General features: G+C 49.9%; 1 protein-coding gene across 6 annotated transcripts in view; it reads left to right on the forward strand.

The window, feature by feature from the left end:
* CEMIP (cell migration inducing hyaluronidase 1) overlaps window positions 1-25,825 on the forward strand; it is a 163,477-nt gene that overhangs the window by 93,709 nt on the left and 43,943 nt on the right. For all 6 annotated transcript variants that reach the window (XM_027089408.1, XM_027089407.1, XM_027089411.1 and 3 more), the window contains 9 exons: window positions 121-267; window positions 764-902; window positions 1,619-1,855; window positions 5,007-5,186; window positions 7,595-7,665; window positions 8,667-8,762; window positions 9,597-9,718; window positions 14,632-14,764; window positions 15,563-15,754. In XM_027089408.1, coding sequence (XP_026945209.1) covers window positions 121-267; window positions 764-902; window positions 1,619-1,855; window positions 5,007-5,186; window positions 7,595-7,665; window positions 8,667-8,762; window positions 9,597-9,718; window positions 14,632-14,764; window positions 15,563-15,754 — 1,317 coding nt within the window. The remainder of the gene's footprint in view (window positions 1-120; window positions 268-763; window positions 903-1,618; window positions 1,856-5,006; window positions 5,187-7,594; window positions 7,666-8,666; window positions 8,763-9,596; window positions 9,719-14,631; window positions 14,765-15,562; window positions 15,755-25,825) is intronic.

Consider the following 25,825-nt stretch of genomic DNA (forward strand, 5'->3'; position numbering starts at 1 on the left):
AAGGCAAGGGCCATGAAAATGCATGATAGACTCCCCACCCCACCCTGCTTGTGGTCTGTGGCAGTCCTTGCTTGGGGACGTTGGTGGGTGGTAGCAGTGACACCTCTCTGTCCTTTGCAGCGGCAGCTGAGTGCCCTGATCAGTGGCCTGAGCTGCAGCCCTGGAACCCTGGCCATGACCCAGACTACTACGTGCACATAGGCCAGGGCAGAACACTGCTGCTTATCGCTTCTGCCACGGTCCATTCCATCCGCATCTCAGAGGGAGGTAAGCCAGTCTCCCTCCCCTGCCCCATCTCTCTCTGGTCCGCTGCCTCAGAGCCTAGCAGATGGGATGCAGGTTGCCATAACTGTAGATGGACAGAACAAATGTCACGTGCTTTGGGTTCATGTCAGAGCATCTGGTTGTCGGAGCACTGAGGAGTGGCTTGTCAGAGGTCCAATCTTAGTGAAAGAAGCATTCATAGAGGAAACTTCTTATTGGTGCTCTGAGCATTCCTGCGTATCTGACCTTCAGATGCCTGCTCGTTGAATGCAGCGCAGGCAGCGATAGCAGTAAACCAAGCAGGCGTTATTTACACGTCACAAGGCAGAGAGAAAAGCAACCACCGTAAGCACAGCGAGCATAGAAGTATTGGAAAGACACGCCTCTTGGCCTGCCTGAGGGATGACATGAGGGGCTTAGGAGGTCTGCCCTTGCCTCTGCTGTAATCTCACCACTAAGACTTGTCTTCCTAAACCTCACTCCATTCCTGCCTCTTCAGGGAAGCTAGTCATTAAAGACCAAGATGAGGCAATTGTTTTGCGTACCCGGCACATCCTGATTGACAACGGAGGAGAGCTGCATGCTGGGAGTGCCCTCTGCCCTTTCCAGGGCAATTTCAGCATCATTCTGTATGGAAGGTGGGTAGACGGCTTCCATGGGTCACATGATACTCTTGAATCTGACGGGAAGGAGGTTTTTCATGGAAGAGTGGGAGGTAAGACAGCAAGGCTTTAGTGCAAGAAAGGAATTATCATTAGGTCCTGCCAGATGGTAATCATGAACGAGACAGACAGTGGCGATTCGGGTGAGTTGGAGGAGTGCGTGAGGCATTTTATTTATTGTGGCTCAGGTCCGGACTTAAGTTACAGAAACCCCTGCCAGCCTTCCTGCTGCCTTCTAATCACGTCATGGCTGAGGGAGTCTCTGTGAATGTTTATTAATAGCCAATGATGGACAAGATAAAGAAAAATTCCATGCGGTATTTGCCTCTGGTGTGCTCCCTCTTCAAGCAATTGAGAGTTCTCAGAATCAGTAACCAAGAGTACACAAGGGTATGCAGTCCAGGTGATCCCACATCTGATATGGACCAAAATATAACATACTTAGAACTGGAAAGAAGTACCAACATGTTAACTATTGATAAGTATTTCTGCTTGGCCTGTTGGGCACATTTTGGTCTGGTGGGGGACAACCTTGGTTGCCAAGGCTATGTCTACTGACCTCGAGCAATCACCAGGTGGAACTGGGTCCAAGGCGGCCACGGTGGGAGTCAAGAGCAGTGCAGTCCCCTCTGGGCTTAGCATCCAGTAAAGAGAGGTGTCGGCCGACCATGGAGAGCTGTTCTCTCTTGTAGGGCTGATGAAGACGTTCAACCAGACCCTTACTTTGGCCTCAAGTACATCGGCGTCGACAGAGGAGGTACCCTTGAGTTGCATGGACAGAAGAAGCTCTCTTGGACATTTCTGAACAAGACTCTTCACCCCGGTGGCATGCAAGAGGGAGGTTATTTTTTCGAAAGGAGCTGGGGTCACCGTGGAGTCATTGTTCACGTCATTGACCCCAAATCAGGGACAGTCATCCATTCTGACCGGTAAGGTTTGCCCTCACGTGAACACATTCATTCATTCAACATACACTTCCTGAGCATGTGTCCTAGCCAGACGCCACTCAGGATGCTGGGAGCACAGCAGTGGGTGAAACAGACAGAAATCCAAGCTGAATTGAACAGGAACAGGCATGTTTGCACACACATACACACATGTAAGCACAGCGTAGTTTTAGGCTGTGATCATCGGTAATTAGGGGGAAGAGACATAGTGAGAGGGTAGAGGGTAGCTAGAGGAGACCACTTGGCATCACGCGGTCTGGAAAGGCCAGTGTGAACAAGCAGCATTTGAGCTGAGGACCGCTGGGTAAGGCTGAGTCAGGGAAAGAGTTTTCAAGACAGAGCGGCAAGTGCAAAGGGCCAGAGGTGAGAAAGGGCGTGATGTTCTCACAGGGAGGAAGGGCCAGCAGAGATACGGGAGGGCAGAGGGATGGAAATGAGATGCCGTAATGTCAGAGTTTTAGGCAGGGGTGGGTGTGGAGGCCTTGGAGGCCCAGTGAGGAGGTGGGTTTTATTCTTAGTGGGACGCAAAGCCACCGAAGGGCTTTAAGAAGGGTACGATCTGATTTAAAGGACCTGGCTGCTGTGTAGAGAGCGGATTGTTTGTGGAGGGCAAAGGTAAAGCCAGCAGAGGTGGTTAGGAGGTCGCCGGCGAGGACTCAGGTAGAGGCAGTGGCAACAGAAGTGGATGAACTTGAGAGATATTTCGGAGGCAGATAGGGCAAGTCTCCCACTCCCTGTCCCTTGCCCTGGCTCAGGTATCCTGGCAGATTCTGCAGAGGGGGCGCTCCCGGGGGCTCTCGCCCTGGCCTTGCAGAGGCTGTCCCAGGCCACTCAGAGAGAAAGATCCATTAGGAAGGGCACAGCTGGAATAGGCAAGCAGAGACAGCTTTCCTGGTGCTGCTGGAGGACGGGCGTATGGAACTCCTCAGAAACAGGTCATGAGCTGTGAGCGTCCACAGGAAGGCAGCAGGGAATCAGCTACGATATGGGACGGGCTGGGCAGAAGCACGCAGGACAGCCAACCTTGCCCTCTGGTGGATATTAGTAACAATAATACGATCACTGGACTTTGTGCAAAACCCTGTGTTAACCACTTTATCTGCCGTATATAACGGAATCTTCAGAAACCCCCTGTCAGGTGGGTTCTGTTGTTATACAGATGAGAACGCTGGGGTTGGGTGAAGCTAGATTTGCTCAGAGTCTCAAGGCTGGGGAGTGTCGGAGCTGCGATTCAAACCCAGATCTGCTCAGGCCCTAAACCACTATATTGTCCCCACGGGGGCTGACAGCCACCTGCTTGGCCTGGGACGGAGCAATCCTCAGACCACAGTGTACGGAGCCAGGCTGAGCTGATGGACACAAAATCTGTCAGAGAGCCTCTGCCTTCACAGGAGAGAGAACAGTCTCCTCAGTTGTGTTCTGACTCCTTGGTGCTGCTGCATTTTTGTTTTGAATTATATTATATTATATTATATTGATTTTTTTATTATTATTAACTTTTATTGGAGTATAGTTGCTTTACAATGTTGTATTAGTTTCTGCTGTGCAGCAAAGCGAGTCAGCCACAGGTATACATATATCCACACTTTTTTAGATTTCCTTCCCATTTAGGTCACTACAGAGCACTGAGTAGAGTTCCCTGTACTATACGGTAGGTTCTCATTAGTTATGTATTTTATACATAGTAGTGTATATATGTCCCAATCTCGCAGTTCATCCCACCACCCCCCTTCCCCACCTTGGTAACCATAAGTTTGTCCTCTACATCTGTGACTCTATTTCTGTTTTGCAAATAAGTTCATCTCTACCATTTTTCTAGATTCCACATGTAAGTGATATTATACGATATTTGTTTTTCTCTTTCTGACTTACTTCACCCTGTATGACAGTCTCTAGGTCCATCCACGTCTCTGCAGATGGCACTATTTTGCTCCTTTCTGTGGCTGAGTAATATTCTGTTGTATGTAGGTACCACATCTTCTTTATCCGTTCCTCTGTTGATGGACACTTAGGTTGCTTCCACGTCCTGGCTATTGTGAATAGCGCTGCAGTGAACATCGGGGTGCAGGCATCCTTTTGAATTCTGGTTTTCTCCGGATATGGCGCTGCTTCTTACGTAGTACAGCATGGTTACTTGCAGCAGCCAACCTGAAGTTGAATTCATTACTGAAGTGCATAATGAGATGTTATCCCAATAGCTGATGTGGAGGTTCCAAAGGCAGGATACCTGCTCCTTCCTAATCTCCTTCGGGTAAAGTATGAGTCAGTGGGCTCAGGAATCTGAGAGCTGAATGTGTGTGAGTGAGGATATTAATAAACCCTGGACACACACAGAAACACAGGCTGTGGTCACCTGAGACCTGGCTACCTGGAGGTTACCTGCAGAAACAAGAACTTAGGTCGGCTCTTGAACGGTAGGAAGTATTTGATTGGCTGGAGAGAAGGTAAGGATGAATGAGTGAAGGCAGGAGTGGGCGTGGGGTATGACCATGGGACCCTGAGCTGTACTAGGCTCATAGCAGACGATTCCTGGGGCGGAGCACTGGAGAAGGAGGGGGCCTAGGTGGGGTCAGACCAGGTTATGGGAACAATTAAAAACCAGTTTGAGGACTCAGGAGTGTCCATACATTCCCCCCAGCTCCCCGTACCACCACTGTTTTCCTTTTCCCAAATCTTGGCTATTCGTGCTGGTTTCTTTTTCTAGACTCGTTTTAGAATTATTTTGCTTTAAATTAAAGAATTAATTTAGAATTAAATTTGAATGAAAGAATTATTAATTCTTTCGGAATTTCCGTTGTCATTGTACAAAATGTTTTTACTTAATAAGTTCACTTTACACTTAGAGTTGGAATCATCACACAACTGGGTCTTTCCTTTGTAAATTCTTGTCACCTGTGACATAGGTTTTTTGAGATCTGTATTTCATAGCTATTGTACGTGGATGAGGGAGGGTTATCTTTGTCAAGTCTGAGATGATCGATTCTTGCTGTAATGAAAGCTTCTTTCTTTAAAAATCATAGCCCTTGAGATCTTTGGATGGCGTGTTAGTTGTCATACCACAGGTAGGTGCTTAGAGTTCTCTTTTTGGGCCGCTGTTAGGACTGTTAAAATCCCCTCTCTCTGCCCTTTTTAGGTTTGACACCTATAGATCCAAGAAAGAGAGTGAACGTCTGGCCCAGTATTTAAACGCGGTGCCCGACGGCAGGATCCTTTCTGTTGCCGTGAATGATGAAGGCTCTCGAAACTTGGACGACGTGGCCAGGAAGGCGATGACCAGATTGGGCAGCAAACACTTCCTACACCTTGGATTTAGGTATCGCCCATCACTTCCACCTCCCCAGGGCTCCAGAACACTGAAGCATCGCTACCCGAGGCTGACTTTCCCTAACTTCCTTGCTCGTTTCCCCAGGCGACATCACCCTCAGTGGTGACCCTGGGGGGTGCAGACATGTGACCCATCCTCATTGGACACGTTAGGGCTTGTTCTTAAAGGGAGCCTGGTTTTCCTTGTAAGCATATTCCACTCTTCAAGCTCCACAGGTCTCTGTGTGTATGAACTCATTCAGTCGGCCACTTACAAAGTATTAATTGAGCATCTACTGTGTGTAAAAGCCGTGCCTCAGATGTACAGCTAATGGTCATTTTCCCTTTCTTTAGCAGCGGGGTCAGAACACGCCTGGGGGGATTGGCAGACATCTGTTTAGAGACCACATAAAGTGTGTCTGCCCAGCCAAGCCCCCCGGCAGAAGGGGCCCTTTGATGTGCTCCAGGGCATGTTTTGTTTGCCTTGGATTGCAGCGTCATGCCTGACTTTGGCATGCGTGCCTGTTGGCACCAAGAGGAAGCCCTTTACCCCACAGTAGCCACACCTTTGAATCGTGTTGAATTAGATCTCGGTTCCGTGGAAAGTTGAGATCATCTGTCCCGTAGCTACTGGAGATAGGGATGCACCTCCCTCCAGCTCTGTGGACCGTGGGCAAAATGGGGGCAGGCCAGAGCCTTTTCTGGGCTCTGAGCAAAGCAATTTTACTGCCTGGGCAGAGGTCCCCTGGGCAGGGACAGGACTCCGGGTTCAAGGGTGCTTTTTCTGACTGCCCATGGGCTGCTCCTTCTGGAAGGGTTTGGGCAGGAAACTCAAGAAGCCAAAGAATGACAGTGACACTTTAGAACTGTTAAAACTCCTTTGTTAACCAAAACCAAGGGTGCTGCTGTTTCACTGTGTTATAAGCCAAAAGGCCAGTTCGTTAATTTCCAATGACAGGCAGAACCACAAAGGGACTGGCTACGTAGGGCCTCAGCAGAAGAAGGTCCAAGATCTAGCATCCGATTTGGCCTGAATTTGAGTCTGGGCTGCGCCTCCTGCTAGGTGACTGCACAAGTGACTCACCCTCTCGTTGCAGGCTTCCTGTGTCTGTACAATGGGATATTTGAGGAGCCAGCTCAAAGGGCTCTGGGGAGGGCAACTGTGATAATATGAGCAAAATACCTGCCACTGTGTGTAGCACAGAATAAGAACTCGATAAACGTTAGCAACTATTCTCTCCTTACAAACAAGAGCCGCGGAAGGATGGGTGCTGTGTTCTATAAGTGAAGGAGATAGGTAGGCAGGGATTACATTTTTACCCTTCATTTGTATAGACCCACTTTGAATGACAGACTCAAAGCACCTCAAATCAGTAGAAAATCTGAGACTTGGACCCATCCTTTGTTCATTCACCCAGGAAGGGACTGTTGAGCAAACATTGCCATAAGGCACTAGGGCTGGACTAGCTGGTACTGAGCTCTCACGGTAAGTTGTGACCTGTCTCTGGAAGTACTGAGCTCTCGCCGGGAGGCAGACATTCAATGGGAATTGATGACGGGGCGTGAAAGAACAAGAACAGGAGGGGTGAGAGGCGGAGCTGCCGAGGTGGGCACAGGAGGGCCTCTTGCTTTGGGCCAAGGAGGTTGCTTTTTACGCCAGTGGGCGGGCACTGAAAGATTTTAAGCAAGGGTGGTACAGTCAAATCCCCAACCTCGATGAAGACTTACTTTCCAAGATAAGAGATCAACACAAAAATAATCAAAGTTATTGAGGACCAAGACCTACTGACATCTCACAGTAAGCGAGAGGCTGGGTTAGGTATTAGGGGGAAGACAGAAACGGATAAGAAAACCTTCCCACCCTAGAGCAGGGCACGCTTCAATGGAGAAAAGAGGAGTGTATACCTTTCCAAAATGGTACCCCTTCTTTTTCTCCTCTGCTTCTCATTAGGAAGAAGAGGTATTTCTTTCCTTCCCAAGGCCCAAGGCCGATTCCTGGGTACTCAGTCACATCTGCCTGTGGCATTTTCCTCGAGATTAACTCATGAGAGAAAGAAGCTTTCTCCCTTGGAGCGTGTTTCCTTGTTTTCCTAAAGGAATGAGAGCACTTGCTTCAGAACCTAATTGAGCCTGGCAGGTGGTACGTAGGTCTGTGGGCTTGTTTGTTATTTGTGATTCATACCCTGTCGACTGCCAGCATGGAGTTGCAGAGGTTCACAGTCCACAAATATCAGGCCAGCCAAGTGGTTCGGAAGGCCAGGGCTTGCAGAGAAAGGCTCTTTTTCTTCTGGAGAAAGGGAAGCCCAGCCTGGAAACTAATTTCCCCCAAACAGCCTCTGTGTGACACCCTGCGTCAACTCTACCTCCAGTACAGGCTCAGATGTGTGAAGAACTTTTTTGGTTTTTTTTTTTTTTCAGACACCCTTGGAGTTTCCTAACTGTGAAAGGAAATCCCTCTTCTTCTGTTGAAGACCACATTGAATATCACGGTAATAAATGGCGAGAGGCCAAATTCCCTCCAGTGTCTCTCTGACCAAGGGACTCAGGGGCTTTTTGAACCACGCTGCACCCTCAGAACATGGCTGATCCACCACCCAGCACCCTGTTGAGTGACTAGCTGCTTAATGGCCAAGTTACATGAGTGGCAAAAGTCCATACTGATTTAAGGCCAATCACTAAGATAATATTTACATTTGCGAAGAAATCGTCATTGGTTTAATCCAAAACAAGTGACACAGGAAAGATGAGGACTGGGACAGAACCAGCAAGGGTAATATTTTGAGCTATAAAGACGCTTTGGGGGCTTCCCTGGTGGCGCAGTGGTTGAGAGTCCGCCTGCCGATGCAGGGGACACAGGTTCGTGCCCCGGTCCGGGAAGATCCCACATGCCGCGGAGCGGCTGGGCCCGTGAGCCATGGCTGCTGAGCCTGCACGTCCGGAGCCTGTGCTCCGCAACGGGAGAGGCCACAACAGTGAGGGGCCCGCGTACCGCAAAAAAAAAAAAAAAAAAAAAAAGACGCTTTGGGAAATTCCCTGGCGGTCCAGTTGTTAGGACTCCACGCTTTTACTGCCGAGGGCCTGGGTTCGATCCCTAGTCGGGGAACTAAGATCCCACAAGCCTTGCCGTGTGGCCAAAAAAAAAAAAAAAAAGATGCTTTGGATGGGCTGTTACTACATAGCACCAGCCTCCCCTGCCCAGGGAAGGTTTCGGAAGGTACTGCCGGTTCTAATCCTGGAGAGGAATTCACATGAGAAACCATGGGGTTCCAAAGTATAGCATTGTTGGAACACTGCAATTAAACTTGCAAAACTGAAGCAAAAGAAGGGACAATAAATAATCTGCTCTGGAAAGATTGGCCTGAAATTTTTTTTTGTTAACAAAATGACTCAAGATCCATGTGTGTAGGGGGCTTTCTCTGCATTAGCATCACATCCTTCTGAATTTGGGGGTCGGTCTGGATGCTGACGCCTCTGATCTCCTCTTTGACAGGACACCACGGCTCTGCTGCTGCCCGGGTATTCAAACTCTTCCGGACGGAGCATGGCGAGCTTTTCAATGTCTCTTCATCCAGCGAGTGGGTTCAAGGTGAGGTGTTTGGGACACCTTGGTAACATTTCACAGGGGGCTGAAAGGCCAGGGCTTTGAAGAACGAGGACTTTCCTTTTGCACCAATAGGACCACTTGACTGGGGCAGTGTCGACGTAGTTTGCAACTGAGAGCTGTCTTTAATTAATCAAGTCTCCGTGGTGAATAGCCCAGGGGGATGTTTCCTCTCAGGGAATACCTCTTCTGTGCCAGGCGCTGGCACTGAACGGAGAACACGGACAGGAGGAGTAGGAACCAGCCTTCAAGGAGCCCACAAACACGGGGACGGGGTCACGGAAAGAAGCAATCCTCACTGCCATCCTTGGATAACGGGTTCATGGATGGATTTCATCTTTCTCCTTTTGGCAGTAGTGAAGAATATCTATTGCTTTTATAAAATAAGATAGTCAATAAGAGGCACTTTTAGGGCTTCCCTGGTGGCGCAGTGGTTGAGAGTCCGCCTGCCGATGCAGGGGACACGGGTTCGTGCCCCGGTCCGGGAAGATCCCACATGCCGCGGAGCGGCTGGGCCCGTGAGCCATGGCCGCTGAGTCTGCGCATCTGGAGCCTGTGCTCCGCAACGGGAGAGGCCACAACAGTGAGAGACCCGCGTACCGCAAAAAGAAAAAAAAAAAGAGGCACTTTTAATAAAAAGGTGGGAGAGGTGGGGGAAGTTGACAGATGGTTTAGAAGCCTCTGGTACCCAGCCTGGTGAGAACCTGGACAGATGGTATCCAAGTCCCATCGTGCCAAGGCTGCTTGGGGGCTACACCGAGTGTGGCTGGCTCTCCTGCACCCTTGCTCGTCTGACCCTGCTCTTTGCTTTCTTCCCAGATGTGGAATGGACAGAGTGGTTTGAACATGACCAAGTGTCTTACACTAAAGGTGGGGAGAAAATTTCAGACCTCCGGGCCACTCACCCAGGGAAGATCTGCAGTCGCCCCATTGACATACAGGTAACCAACTAGTTCTAAAGGCTGTGTCTCGAAGAAGACTCTGTAGATCACAGACTTTCGTGCCATTTGAGTGGTGTGGGTCTCACGGCCCTCCTGTGACGTTGGTAAAGCCAGAGAGTACTGTTCTCATTTTAGAGACTGACGTGGAAGCTGTGTATCTGCTCCAGGCTTCCCCACAAGTGAGTTTCAAAGCTAGGCCTCAGATTCTCTCCTGGGTTCTACTGCTGAGCTCCTTTTCCTTCTCCCCAGCTGCTGCTTCAGCCACAGCTGAGGGTGCCCAGCGTGGGGTTGGGTTTGCCCTACTCAGCTTCACTCCTCCGTTGGTCTCCTTTGGGGCCTCGAGTGCACAGGATCTGGCCGGGACTTGGGTTCCGGCGGAGCCTGGCCCAGGTGGAGAACACCTACAGCCTTGTCCTCCACTCAGTTAATGAAAACCGGCATTTGCAGAATGGAGGGTGTTTGCTCGGGATCTTCACTTGGAGTTAACTCTGTCCAAGGGGGACCTAGACTTTCTCAGCTGGCTTCATCATGAAAGTGTGGGGTGAATAGGCAGCCCTCACAATTCAGTGGCTCAGCTGGTAAGCTTCTGAGCTCAAAGGACCAGAAGAAAGACAGAGACATGTGCAAGGAAATGGAGTTTATTTCCTTATGCCTGGTCTTCTTCCAGAACAAGGTTTGGGGCCACTTAACTGTTAGATAGAGAATTAGGAGTCATTTGAGAAAGACCATCCCTGCCCATTTTATCCTCTTTCATCCAATACAAATAGCAACATTTGTATACCACCTTCTTTCAGATGATCTAACCGCAGGTCCCAGGTCATCGGACTGCCTCCACCCCTCCACCCCCTGACCCCCACCCTGAGGCAGTACTTTTGCCCTCTGCCTTGCATCGTAGAGGGACTGTGGGACAAGGGACCAGTTTTCCAAGAGAGGACACTCTGTTCTGCAGTTAGCAAAGGCCAGGGAAATCTTTCTCATGGTTTGGCTAAGGCTCTCCGTTCACATGGCTCCAGCATTACTGAGAAGGATTTACCCAGATTCAGTTACACGTTGGAGATTCTTCTTGGGTCCAACAGAATCAAAAAGTGCTGACTCCCCCAAAGCACATACTTCCCAGATTTAATTTTAATTTTCTCTTGCAACCCTGAATGTTCCAGCTCTCATTCTGAAAGAGCCATCGTTTTATTCCTCCAGTTCACTTGGCTACAGGAAGTCCAGTCTTGTACCAGCACTCCCTCCCCAGGTATTTCTGGAAATCCTCGAGGAATGCTTCCATGCTCTGCAAATCCCTCTTGGTGTTTGCTCTGCCAGCTGCCTGGCTGCAGATCACTGTTGTTTAGAAGACCACTTCTCCATGCTAGGAAAATAGCTTTTCTTAGGCATTTCTAGCTCTCAGTAACTTTGCTCCCAGCACAGATACGGGCTCTTCCCTGAGAGTGTCAAAGCACAATTAATCCCAGGCTAACACAGTGAATGAAACTTTACTAAAGGCTTGGAGATAGCAGAAGAGCCTGGAGAAAGTATACATATTTTTCCAAATGTTACATATATAATCATATGTGACTGTTCACCAGTTCCATAATCCAAGACCTTCCACGGGGACCCAACCCCAGACTCTGTAACCACCAGTCTGCCGCCATATTGCAGGGCCCAGTTGCCTTCCAACAAAAGGAGTATCCTTGACAATGAATTCCCCGAGTTCCAAGTCTCAACTATTTGAGGTCCAGAGAAGAATAAAAGACCCAACAACAGTTTTCCCCATTACCCAGAAACTTGGGCCAGCCTTCCCACAAAAGTGCATTCTTTGACAATATTTTGCTGAGCATTATAACCCCTTATGAGTTCAAAACTCTCAATTCCAGAATAAAATCTTGGCTTTTTCTTGGCAAAACAAAGGTTCCTTGAGGCAGTCATCTAAAAACATGTCACGTGCCTCCAAAAGTGACTCAAAGGTCCGCCCCTAAAGGAAAGGAGGAAGCGCTGCATTCTGGAAATGCCAGGTTCATCCCTTTTCTCCTCACCGTCAACCTTTAATCAGTAGTGACCCCAGACTTAGCCAGAACATCTCTTTCTAGTCATAAAAGACAATGAGGTGGAATATACTCCGGGTTCTTCTGAAGTCAGAAAAGCAAAGCCAGGCTTGTCCTATGTTTACCACAGGTGAGAAAAGCAAGATTACATCCTCTTTATAGATAGAGTGTCAGACACATCAGCCAGGAGCTAAACGCCCTAGTTAATTAACCCACCAGAGAGACTGAAGCAAAACTGAAATGCCCACGTGCCCATTTTTGCCACTATGGGAAGTAACAGGTTACTGTGGTCACTGGCCACCTCTGACCACCGTGCAGGCCCCAGTGCACCTGAAGACTCTCCAGGGCTGTGGCCGCCCCACACAAGGGGTCCCCCAGATACTTGCTCTACCCTGATGTGGTCAAATCCTCTGGAGGGGGAGGGGGTGTTAAGGACATTTGTCACCTAGGCAGGATGGCGAGTTGGAAAGAAAGAGGAAATAGGACTTACGCAGTTGACCTCAACTCAAGGAAATCTTTTCCAGATCTGATAGCTTGTGATTCTGCAGAATCAAAACCAAAACCACAGTCCCCTGTTCCCATGTCATTACCCTTCTTGAGGTTCTCCTGGGTTGAAATCTCCTCTCCTCCCACCTTCTCCCTTAAAACCCACCCACCCTTCAAGGCCAGTGGGACTTACTGGACTCACACATCCTTGGGGCTGAGACCATCTTGGGCAGTCCCCTCTTCTCCCTCAGCCCCGGCACAGTGGCTGGAGATCAGTCTGGTGGTTGGAAGATGTATTTGGAAACCAGATAGCTCCTAGTTTGCATCCAGCTCTGTCACTTGTGAGCTGTGGCTTAACAACAGTGACAGGACTACGGTTAGACGCATGAGGTGCCCAAGGCACAAAATTTAAGGTGGCACTCACTCCCAGGTGCCGACTCTGCACTCGCATGACCCTGAGAGTGAGTGCTCCCTTAAATCTTGCACCCTGGGTCATCCTCACTAGCAATCCTGGCCATAGATATCAGTCAAGTTATTGAATTTAGTGTCTCAGTTTCCTCATAAGCAAAAATGGAGATAAGAATTGTTCCCTCATGGGATTATTTTGTGGATTTAATGCAACAATGCATAGTGAGTGAGTGCCCATAATTTTTTTTATTATTTTAAAATGATTTTCCTATGTTATTGTTTAGTATGATATTGCTAGTTACTTTATAATTATTATCATGAGTAACAGTCACATTGTGTCTACTTAAAGTGAAGATCGAGGTTCACTGGACGGTGGTAAAGCCCTTTTTACTCTTCTTATCCAAAGCTAAGGTCGTTCTTACGGTTAGAAAAAGGAAAACAAGAAAAGCAGCAAGACTGAGTAGAGGTTTCCTGAAATGTTTACCGGACGTTGCACCTTAAAAAACGTCCAGCTCCTTTGGGTGATGTTTTCAGGCTCAGTTCTCAATATTAAGGGGTGTCTTAACGGAAAAACATGCTGGCCTCAGGAGAGGAGATCCGGGGGTCAGAGGCATGGGCTTGACATTCAGGTGACCTTGAACTTGCTTCCAAACCCCTCTGAGCCTTAGTGTTTTCCTCTAAGAGCAAGTCTGCAATGCCTGCCTCTCTGCTGCAGAGACCACCCCGGATAATGGCTGTGAGTGTGTTGCTTGCATGAAAGGGCTGAATTTTCATTCCGGCTGGACTCACGTCTCCATAGCTCTCCTTCCAAGCCAAGGGCAGCGGCTATCTGCTGGGTTCAAAGCAGGGTTTCCTAAAAGTTCCCCCCCACCCCGCCTTTTTCGATTGACTAAACTTTACCTTCCTATTTGCCCGGCCCTGGTCCCTTTGGTTTCTGTGCCAACGAGGATAACAGCTGCAGCCCTTGCTCTAAATTGCAAGTCTCTGATGACAGCCCCAGTCATGATGCAGACATACCCCGGCCCTGGGATCATGCCCTTCTCTGAACCCACTCCCTAAATTCTCTACCTGGCCTTAAAGCTTCTCGCCCATCAGCTCTCATCAGCTGAGACTGTGCTCTGTGCCAGGCCCTGGGCTGGATGCCGGGATCAGGGAGGGAGGCAAAACCTGGCCTTTCCAGAACCCACCAGCCACTGGAAGGAGACAGACACTGAACCGAGGGGCAGTAGGCAGTAGTGCCTGAGGGCAGCAGTGGGAGGGGCTGCGGAGCACCAGCTGTATAGTTGGTTGCGTCCAGATTCAAATGGGCAAGTTACCCAACCTCTCTGAGCGTCCGTTTCCTAATCTGTAAAACCAGCGACAGTCTCATAGACCTCACAGCCAAGAAGAGGGAATGAAATAATGTATGTAGCCCCATAACTCCAAGAGGGGTTCTCAAACAGGACTTCCCACTGGAGTCACCTGGGCAGCCATTAAACGTCCTGATGCCCAGGCTGCCCCCCTGGACACAGTCAAATCTGAGACTCCACAGACGGGGCCTGGGCGTGACTCCCCACAGGATGTGGGGCCACATTTAGGCACCAGTGGATCGATCATAGTGAGTCTTCAATAAATGTTGGCCACCCTTGATGGTGCTCGTGGTGGTGAGTGGGACAAGTTGTAAGAAAGCAGGCAGCACAGCTCCTAAAAGAGTGCGTGCTGGCTGTAAACACTCCAGAAAACGTTCACCAGGGCAGTCAGTCACTGGTTTGGATACCAAATACGGTAGGACCCCAGGCAAGATGTTTATCCATCCTGTGACTTCATGCTGTCTTTCTTATACAAAATCGAGAAGGGGAAACGTCCGAATAACAACTTAAGGCCATTGTAAATAAGTTTTGCAGCAGGAACAATTTTAGACTCGTGCGTATATGTTTATAACATTAATCATAACCTTCCTTCTTTACAAAAAGAAATGACTTTGCTCTGTAATTTCCGTGCTGTTCCCAGGCCACTACAGTGGATGGAGTTAACCTCACCACCGAGGTTGTCTACAAAAGAGGCCAGGATTATAGGTTTGTGTGCTATGACCAGGGCCAAGGCTGCCAGAGCTACCGTGTGCGGTTCCTCTGTGGGAAGCCTGGTAAGCAGCTCCTTGCTGGGGACAGAAATGCAACCGTGGCTCGGTTCCTTGAGCTGCCAGCTATGCATTGGGAGTTTTGATGGCTGGGTCAGCTGCCTCTGGGCATCTCAGTGACCCCACGCTCCTACCAAGCTCGTGATGGAGAGAGCACCTCTGTGACACAGGAGCTGTGGGAGGGTCCTCGGAGTTGGCAGGAGCCATCAGAGCTCCACCCTGCCCACATGCCTTTCAGGAAGGGGAAGGGCCTGGTCCAGGAAAACCAGGGTGCAGTGGACAGAGCTGACCTTCCTGCAGCCCTCCCCTGCATAGACACGCAGCTCATGGCCTCTTCGGGGGATATTATTTTAAACCCGGTTCTCGAGGTGCTCGTTAGAAGGGATTGGAAATGGTCGGTTTGTTCTCAGGGGCACTTGGCCATCTCCAGAAGGCAGTCATTAGGGATGGAAGTTCTTTGGAGGGGAGGCTTACAGCTACTGAAAATAATAGTTGAGACGGACTATATTTGTTTCACATCTTTTGCAAAACAGGTGTGGTGAGGCAGCCACATTTAACTCCAGCTAAGGAGTTCGTGGAAAATTCCCGTGCCCAGAGCTAATGAATGGCTCTTTTCTGGTAGGGTTTTTGTTGACTTCAAAAAACCTGTACCAAGACTTGGATGGGGTGAGCCTGGTGATTTGGGTTTTGGATAGGCAAACCTGGCATTTACTGACTTAGGGAGGGGAAGGGAAGAGGTGGGGAGTCAGAAGTGTGTCAGGAGCAAAGCTTTATCTCTCAGTCTCTCCTGTTTTGGGTTAACAGTGAGGCCGAAACTCACCGTCACCATCGACACCAACGTGAACAGCACCATCCTGAATCTCGAAGACGATGTACAATCATGGAAGCCCGGAGATACCCTGGTCATTGCCAGTACCGATTACTCCATGTACCAGGCAGAAGAGTTCCAGGTGCTCCCCTGCAAAGCCTGTGCCTCCAAGCAGGTCAAAGTAGCAGGTAGGACATTCCCTCACCCCTCCCTAGGTCTGATGAAGCTGAAAATTGTTAGGCTTAAAGTTGACTGAAATCAAAACAAATTTGTGTCAGTCAGCTATTGCCATAATAATGCTGCATGACAAAAAAGTCCTTAAGATTTTATGGCAAGCATTTATTTCTTACTCGTGCACCTACAGGCTGTCTAGGGTTCATCTTCTCCACACTAAACTTGGCTCCAGGCTGAGAGCTGGGTTCGGGTCAGCTCCACGTGCGTCTCATTCTTCCTAGGACATACTCTTCTCGCGGGGGAGAAGTGAACCGAAACACGGGAGGACTCTTAAGGCCTTGCGATCAGAACTAGCACCCTTTGACACCCACTTTCCATTGACCAAAACAGATCACGTGGTCCAACTCAACGTGAATGGGGAACTCTATTTTTCCCATTAAGATAGAAGGGAGGGAATGAACATTTGCTAGGCAATAATTAACCTACCACAACATTTTAAATCTCTTCTTTCTGTAGCTTTCACATTTTCCTTTTTCTTCTCCTAAATCTTGCCTTGGATGCCCTGTCATTTATGTTGTGTGAGGTTACTGGAATTACAGATCGTTAGAGGTTAAAGAGACCTTAAGTATAGTCCAGGTCAATTATTCTTAGTTGGGGGAGTTATGTATCAGTTAGAGTTCTTTGTTGTAAGCAACAGAATCCAACTTGACTATCTTAAACAAAAAAACGAATTCATTGAGGCTATTCAGTTTAGAGAACTAAGTGAAAGCTGCGTGGCCAAGGTGCAATAAAGGACCAGGAACAGGGCAGCTTCAGGGGTCTGGGTAGCAGGAACGAATGGGCAGCATCCTTAAGGCATCACTGTTTGCGCATCCTGGGACATGGTGCTCAAAAGTTAGCTTCCAGGGAGATGGCACTGATTGGGCTGGTGTCTCTTGTGCTCACCCTCTGGCTAGGGCACCTTCAATGACCGTCCTTCTACGACTGCATTGTATGGACAGAGTCGCTCCCCAAAGGAAAATTGGGATGTATTACCAGAGAAAGGAGAATCAATACTGGGCATTAAAAATGTCAGCTGCTGTATGTGGAATCTTAAAAAAAGGTACAAATGAACTTATCTACAAAACAAAGAGAGTTACAGATATAGAAAACAAACTTATGGTAAAGGGGGGTAGGGAGAAATTGGAAGATTGGAATTAACATATACACACTACTATATATAAAATGGATAACTAATAAAGATCTACTGTATAGCACAGGGAACTCTATTAATACTCTGTAATGGCCTATATGGGAAAAGAATCTAAAAAAGAGTAGATATATGTATATGCATAACTGAATCACTTTGCTGTACACCTGAAACTAACACAACACTGTAAATCAACTCTACCCCCATAAAAATTAAGGAAAAAAAGTATTGGCTGCCGCAGAACCATGGCACCTGGAGAAGTATGAGAATTTGGGGGTAGAAGGAAGACTATGAATTGAGAAAGCGTTACCAATATATTCAGAGTATCTATTATTTTGGAAATAAAACTACAAAAGGTAAAATTCAACAGAATCTTTTTGGCTAGTGGAAGAGTGCTTGAGAAAGAATTTGGGGGCACAAAGGTTTCAAAAAGTGAGAACGTGTGATGGAGTCCAATGGCATAATTTTTTTCATGGGGATGGGGACCCTGGAGGGCATGTAGCTGAGGCGGTCCACAAATGCTGCAGCTGTGATCCTGGGGCACCAGCTCTAGACTCAGAACTGCAAAAGGAAGGCTGTAACTGTTTCCAGAGATTGTGATGTGGTGGGTGTGGCGAGAGAGAGGGAAGGGGGTAGCAGTTTGTGGGCAGAGGCTGAGATGACCAAACATTTGTTCCTTGACAAGGTAACAGAATGATACCTTAAATGATAATTTGTTTGAAACCCCTACCTTCTTCAAAAAAGGTTTCGGGGTCTCTTAGAATGAACACAAGTCCAGGTAGATCTTCCTCCGGAGCGGGGGGGGGGAAGAAAAAAAAAAACAGAGTGAAAGATACATGTCTAAGTAATGAAAGACTGATGGATGGAGAATAAAGTCAGCAGAAAGGGGGGTGGGAAATGAAGTTAGCAGAAGCTACTGAAATAGACCATAGACCAATAGATCAATAGACCAATAGACCAATAGACCATCTCTGAGCTTCCTGGCAGCCAGAGCAGAGAAAGGAACTTCACCAATTACTTAACTAATATTGTCTAATACAAGGAAGGGGACCAGAAGCCAAGAGAGGCAACTTTCCCTTAGCTCTGGGCTACTGGGGAATCTGTCATAGGGGCTTTCACGTGGTGGATACTGTGCAACAACGTGAACCATCACCCTGGAAACTGTCTGATGCAAAGATGCTCTCTGTGTGCGGCTGTTTACGGTTTGATTTATCACGTTAGACGGAGGGTCGTGCTGTTCGTCACATTTTCTGAAGACGTTTTGAGGAAGACTTTTTTTTTTTTTGGTAGAGGGCAAAATAGTTTAAAGAGGTTCTAGGAATGGCAGTGATTAGCCAAAGGACGTTAGACAATTACGTAACTTCCCTTTGCCCCTGTTTTCTCATGTATAAAATGGAGATAATGATCACAACTACTTCAAAGGGCTGTTGTGAAGATTAAAGGAGTTAAAGAGATACTTAAAGAGATACTTAAAATAGTGCCTGGAACGTGATAAGTGCTCCATTCGTGTTAGCTGTTACTAGTAGTAGTATTAGGTGCAGTAGTTTAGCAACTAAACTTAAGGATGGAAAGGAGGGAAGGGACATGAGCCACAGGCCAGTGGTTGAAACCTGTATATTTTATAGCTTATCGATTCCGCTCTTTGGGGACATGCAGTTTAAAGGAAGTTATAGAGGGAGAGAAGCAAGCCATTTCTGTCATTATTAGTAACAGACACACGAGGTCTGCCAGGCCTGCAGTTGTCTACGTGTCCTGATGCTTCTGGGTGTGGAGGCTCTTCCTGTGAATGTGCATGCCCCACCCTCCCTCCACCCTCAGGCTGGACAGGCATCCTCACTCCTCCATCACAAGGACACCCGCAGGGAGGTGGCAAGGAGCAGGTCATCATGTATTCAACAAACAAAGAGCACGTAGTCTATGCCAGGCGATGCTCCAGGCTTTGGGAAGCCATGGTGAACCACATAGACAAGTTCTCGGCCCTTAGGCAGCTGTGAAAATGGATATCCAGCAAAGAATCATCCCAATAAAAACGAAATCCCAAATGTGAGAAAGGCCATGGAAGAGGAAGATGGGGGATTGATGGGAGCATCGGAAACGGGGGTTTGGCAAAGGCGTGGAAGACTCCCCAGAGGAATTAATGATTGAGCAGAGAGGTAACCAGGAAAGAGGGGAGGGGCAGCAAAGACCCTGTGCTGGGAAGAGCAGGCAATGCTCCAATTCCAGAAGAAGACCCAGGTAGCTTGACAGGGAAACGGGGGGCTGGAGGAAGCGGAGACCCCAATTGGCACCTTGGGGCTTTCTTCTGAGTACAATGGCTTATTAGACTTCCTAGACCCCCACTTACAGGACAGCACCAAGCGAAGCAATTCCTAGTGATTGTTGGACCCTTGGGTCTTCACTGGGTGCCTTCTGCGTCTCCTGAGGACAATACATGTGGACAGGCCTTCTGGGATGCCAGGTGTCCTCTGGGACTCTTGTCAGGAGTGGCATTCAGACCGTTTGAGGGGATGTCACTGCTCACTGTTTTTTGTTTTTGTTTTTGTTTTTGGTTTTGGTTTTTTTTGCGGTACGCAGGCCTCTCACTGTTGTGGCCTCTCCCGTTGCGGAGCACAGGCTCTGGACGCGCAGGCTCAGCGGCCATGGCTCACAGGCCTAGCCTAAGTGACCCATGGAGCTGGGGCTGCCCTTGTGGCTTCTGGGAGGGTGAAAGCTTGCCTTTAAGGCCTTGCCTGCAGGGAGGTAGGAGGAGGGGCACCCTGGGAGGGGCACTTTGTTCTCACCGGCCCTCATCTGCACCTCATTGTTGAGCACCCTAGGCCTGGAGGGGAAATTTCATCTTGAGCAAGTCCTAATAGGGCAGCAGTGTGTGCCAAGAGTGACCCTGAGAATGAGGAAGCCGTGCGATCCTGGGGCACCCCCGCCTCGCCCAACGGCGTGGTTTGGGTGTGCATGATGGCGCGTTGCTGCAGGTGGCAATGTTTGGCCAACAGTTCCAGGGGCTTCATGAGGGCTGTGCAGGCTGGACAGAGGGTGAGACGGGGCTGCTCTGGGCCCTGAGTACCAAGGGAGGGAAGGGTAAGTGGAGAAGATGATGCATCCCCCTCAGGACCCTCCAAACGCCCCTGGTTTAGGACTGCCTGTGTCTGTATCTCCAGCAGCTCCCCCACCCTGCCAAGCCCCTCCCTCCTTAAAGGTACTAGGCTCAGAGTGGACCATCTTGCTCAGAAGCTTTAGGGCTTACATGAAAACAGTGCCTCCTGGTGGACAGCGTCGGAAAAGCCCCAGGGAGGGGTATCTATGAGGCGTGTGTGTGTGTGTGTGTGCGCGCGCGCGCATGTGTGTCTTTCTGTTTGTCTGGCTGTCCTAGGGAGGCTTACATTTCTCCTCTTCAGCTCCAAGCCCGTTCTCTGGCCCTCCATCCCCCACTGACACGGAGCAAGGACTCCACCTGCTTTGTTCTTTTCCATAACTGTGCCCCCCATCCAATTACCAATTCGTGTTCTCCTCCCCAGGCTGGCTGCAGAGAGGGACACAGCCCTCCTGGATCCTCCTTCCTCACTGCCCCCAAATTCCAGTAAACAGGCCTTTTTGCATAACGATTTTCTGACGAGAAACAGATGGGGGTAACAAAGTCATGAAAATGTGTGAATCATCTAAAAAAATATTTCAAGGTTTTGCCAACCACAGTGTGATTTTCAACACCTCCCGACATGGCAATTAGAAATCTCCTCCTTATGATTCTTAAGCTGAATCTTATGTAATCGTTTAAAATAAATACATCCTTCGTCAGTAAAAAAAAAAAAAAAAAAGAAAAAGAAAAAAGAAATCCCCTCAATTTTCTACCCTATTTTCATTCTCAACTTCCCACTTTGTTTTATAAGCCCCCCATCACACACTTTGAAGTACTACTACTAATTAGTATTAACATTGTTTGAGTTTCCCGTGATATGCTAAAGCACTTTACGTAAACCAACTTGCTCACTCTTCATGACAACCTGACAAGGCGGGTGCTACTGTTTTCTCCATGACACAGATGAGGAAACTGATGTCCATGGAAATTAAACGTCTAGACTCATGCTTTCCAATATGGTAGTCAGCAGCCACATGGGGCTGCATAAATTTAATTGAAACTAATAAAAATTCCATTCCTCAGTCCTGCAGGCAGATTTCAAGAGTTCACTGGCCACATGTGGCTAGTGGCTACCATATCGGACAACACGGACTAGAGCATTTCCATCATCTCAGAACTTTCTAGTGAGGGCTGCTGGTATAGACCAAGCAAGTCTACTTGGTCGATCTGAGCCAGGATTCAAACTCAGAGCTCTCTGGCTCGAAGGTGATATGTTCTGCTTCATCCTTCCTCCAGGAGGGACCCTGTTCCCAACTTCTTCTCTCAAAGATGACTGGACTGGAGGAGGGATCTGGGAGCTCTGTAGTTTAAATTTGCCTTTCTGGGACCCTCCAGCCTAAGTCCCTCTGGGCTTGTCCTCGTGGTCTGAGAAGGGCAGACCACACTCCCCCCTCCTGCAGAAACCCTGGGCCCTGCTGGGTCTGAGCCACACGTACAGGGGTCTGTTTCTCCCACTGGAAGATCCTTGATGTTTTACCCTTCTCGACTCCGGAGTGTTTAGTGCCATGCTTGCCCTGTAGAGAGGGCTCGGAAGAGGGCGGATTGTGGAACCGGGCCTGTCGTAGGATGAGGACTTGGAAGGGTCGATGTTTTATTCCTGTGCGGGGCAGCTGTGCAGAGTCCTTCTGCATCCCATGCCTTCCCCACCCCTCATCTGTGCTCATGGCCCTTGTGGATTATTCGGGACAAATCTGGCTTGGCCGCGTCTGCTTTCCCCTGGTTGGCCTTCCTGTATCAGAGCCTGGAGACAGAAGGGAGGGGTGAAGGCCGCGTGGGAGAATTCCACAGACAGGGTGGGATGCTGGGAAAGCGGGGTGCACAGCTTCCCTGGGACGGTGGCCTGGGAGTGGGCTGTAACTGCAGCAGCGGGACAGATAAACTGGCGGTAAGGTTTGTAAAATCCTGATAGGGAGCCCCACGTAGGGGAAGGAGGCGGTGGGACCGGAATATTCTTTCAGCTCTCAATCCGTCTTACTGAGTCTGCTCCCAGCAGTCTAATCAGCACAGTTGTCCATCTACCTGGAAGTCAGCCCTACCCCCTTGCTGCTTTTCCCCGTAGAACAAAGAAAGCTGTCGAACCTGTTATCTTCCATGCTCATCATTATAGGTATGAAGCTAGCGGTGGGAGTCCTGGGTTCCAGCCTTCACGTGGGGACAGCTGCATGTGTCACTTCTGTCACACTAGCCCCCTACCATGCCCTCGGGGCTGTTCCAGGCACATTCCATGGATTAACTCATTTCACAGCCATAGCTACCTTTCGAGATATGTGCTATTGTTATCTCCATTTTATAGATAAAGGGTCTGAGGTTCAGGAGCTTAAATAATGTGTTCAGGGACTCAGGGCTATGATCTGAGTCAGAATCCCACACGGACAGCCTGGCTGCAGAGCCACAGTCCTCCGCATCTGTCCCACCTCTCCAGTTGTGTTGAGACTGGGTCCCCGAGGAAGGCCCTCTGGCCACCCACAGGAACAGGAGCCTCTGGTCCGCACCCTGCCTGGACACCCCCTTTTTTTTTTTTTGGTTGTGTCACACAGCATGTGGGATTTTAGTCGCCGACCAGGGATCGAACCCGCGCACCCTGCATTGGAAGCTCAGTGTCTCAAACACTGGAACCTCCAGGGAAGTCCCTGGACGCCATATTTTACGGGGGGATGCTGACAAATTGAGAGGAGCCTCCTGAACTCCCAAACGCGTACACTTTGAGGGATGGTTGGAAATCTGGAGGTGCATAGCCTAGAGATGCGGAGGCTTGGCCTGGTTTCCTGGCTCCCCCAAGCACCGTGGAGACCCCAAGATGCAAAGGCTAATGCTGAGGGTTAGTCGGGGAAGACTTCACTGAGAAGGAGCCACCAGAGCTGGATCTTGAGGGACGAGGTGATTTGCTCCGTGGACGAACGGAGGAGGCTGTCCCAGCTAGAGAGAGCAGCTTCGATAAAAGGTCTGAGATGTGAACGAGCAGAAGCTTGCTCGGGGAATGATGGGGTGGTCGGGTCTGGCTGGAGCAGAAGGGGACGTGTGGGAGTGATGGCGGGTAAGCCCACAGGAATTTGGGTTTTACTCTGTCCATGCTGCGGGCGGCTAGGCAGCTCTGTGCGCCCCGGAGCTGCATGGGAAGCTCCTTTCCCGCGCCTCCGGTAGGACAGAGCTTGCTGCTCCCTGTAGCCTCTTCTGTAACGTGCTGAGCCCTGGGTGGCGGGGCTTGGGGGGACATCCTTTTGGGAAGCAGGCTCTATGCTGTGCCTCTCGGGACCAGACCCTCAGGCCCCCATCGCTTGCTTTGGCAAGTTCACCTCTGAACTGCCTCTAGGGCTCTGGCAGGCAGCGTTCGCTTCTGCACCCCAAGAACGGTCCCGGGTGGCTTTGCTCGGTTGAGGAAGCCTTTGGAAGTTTTTCTGTGTGTTGCCAGGAGAGCTGTTCATTGGGGGGTCCACTAGTGAAGAGGCCTGGGTCCACCGTGCCCAGAGGCATGAGGCTCGGAAGACCAGGAGCCTGCAAGTACTTGGGGAAAGATGCCCAGCTCTGGGAAAAAAGAAGGGTCCATTTCTACTGACCCACTTACCTGCAGGGAGTGTTCTGAGCTGGGTGGTTCGGGAGACTAGGGAAAGCGGGGGGCCCTCCGAGCACAGCCTGCCTATCAGGGGATCCTGCGTGGGGAAGCAGCGGCCGGGCTCCAGGACCTCGGCTGTGCTTTAGTCACTGGGAGGAACCCAAGCAGAGCATGACCTTGGAGCAGACACAGGAGCTCCTGAGCTGGAGGCCGCCTGCTGACTACCCCCTGGCGGCAGGTCCTCCCCGAGAGAGAGGGAAGGCAGTGCACCCCCAGTGGCTGGCATGAGAGATCACTGCTGCCTGGACGCAGGTGACATGCTCAGCCCTCGAAGTCAGAGTCAAGGGTCCACGGAGAGTAAAGAGGTGCTGGAAAGACAGGTGTCACGTTTCAGGTGCTTATGGCGAAGGTCCAGGCCCATGGCACTCACTGGGTCCCAGAGCCAGAGCCTGGTGGTGAAGAGAAAGTGTCCCCAGCACCAGTCGTAAGGGCTTGAAAGGGCATCCCTTCCTGGGGGCCGCGTCCCCCCATCCTCGCCCTGTCTCCACCAGGCCGGCCCTGAGCACCGTCTGCCTTCCGTTTCCTCAAATGTGAAGTTAGCGAGCTGGCCTAAGTGACGGCAGAAAGCCATTCCGGGTCCTTCCGGGTCTGACTGTCTATCCTTAGATGCAGTTATGATCGATGCTCAGTGTGTCAGTCGCTGGACCTTGGGTGTTCAGGGCTGGCACGCGTGGGAGTCTCTTTCCTTGTCAGCATCAGACGCTGCTCTGGGTGCAGCTCTCTGTCCAGCTGGGGTCACTCAGAACCCAGGGCAAAGCTCTTTTTGCAGAAGACCCTAACCTCCCCCCAACCCGAGGGCCTCGTAACTGGCTGTGTAAAGGCCCCAGAGCCAATGGGCAGAGGACGAGCCAGGGGTGGGATAGAGGCTCCTGCATGGGTGCTAGAGGGGACTCTGCTTCTGGACCTTCAAACTGGACAGACTCGTGGCCCTGTGACCCAAACCAGAAGCCACAGTGGGATGTGCTGGAGGATGAGGCACCGGTATTCTGCAGCACTAACTTGTTTTAAACTCTTTCCACTGGGTGATGTCAGGACCCTGAATGAGACTTAAGGCCTGACAGCCGCCTATCCGTGACATCCCTTTGACAGGGGACACAGACCTTCGGCTCAGGGGATAACAGTAAATTCCAGTAAATAGCCTCTTTGAAAAGTTAATTTTTTTTTTATTACCTGAGACTTTTTAAAAGAGGGACTCTGTTATAGACTGACTAACAGCCCTCAAAGGTGTCCACGTGCTAATCTTTGGCAACTGGGAATGTGTTACCTTATGTGGCAAAAGGGACTTTGCAGATGTGATTAAGGTTCACGAGATGGGGGGTGAACCCGGATTATCTGGGTGGGTTCAGTGGAATCAAAACGGTCCTTAGGCTTCCCTGGTGGCGCAATGGTTGAGCGTCCGCCTGCCGATGCAGGGGACGCGGGTTCGTGCCCCGGTCCGGGAGGATCCCACATGCCGCGGAGCGGCTGGGCCCGTGAGCCATGGCCGCTGAGCCTGCGCGTCCGGAGCCTGTGCTCCGCAACGGGAGAGGCCACAACAGTGAGAGGCCTGCGTACCACAAAAAAAAAAAAAAAAAAAGGGTCCTTAAAAGGAGGGGTACAGGAGGGTCAGAGTCAGATGTGATGACATAGCAGATTGGAGGAAGGGGCCACCAGCCGAGGAGTGCTGGCAGCTGCAAGGGTCTGCAAAAGGCCAGGAACTGGTTCTCCCCTGAGCCCCTGACGGGACCAGCCCTGGCAACTCCCTGACTGCTGACCCAGTGAAATGGATTTTGGACTTCTGACCTCCAGGACTATCAGAATAGAAATTTCTGTTGTTTTAAGCCACTGAGTTTGTGGTAAGTTGTTACAACAGCCAGAGGAGGCAAATACCGATTCCAAAGGGAATATTTTTTCAGCTTTGCCGTGCACCCGTCTCACATCTTAAACTGAGATGCTTCAAAGAAACCACCATCTCCCTGAGTCTGCAGAATTCCAGAACAACAAACATCCTTTAAAAGGCTGCAGAGCCACCCACGGGATGTAAGCTGGGTGAAGGGGTGGGCAGGGAAGCCAGCGCTCCCTGGGGATGAGAGAGCAGGGTGAGGTCACCATCAGTGGGTGCTGCTCAGGGCTCTTATAACCACAGCCTTTGCACGTGGGCACGAGTGGTGTCACGG

This window comes from Aethalodelphis obliquidens, unplaced genomic scaffold (genome assembly GCF_003676395.1).
Source record: "Aethalodelphis obliquidens isolate GAN/ISIS:26980383/991018 unplaced genomic scaffold, ASM367639v1 scaffold65, whole genome shotgun sequence".
Taxonomy (NCBI): Eukaryota; Metazoa; Chordata; class Mammalia; order Artiodactyla; family Delphinidae; genus Aethalodelphis; species Aethalodelphis obliquidens.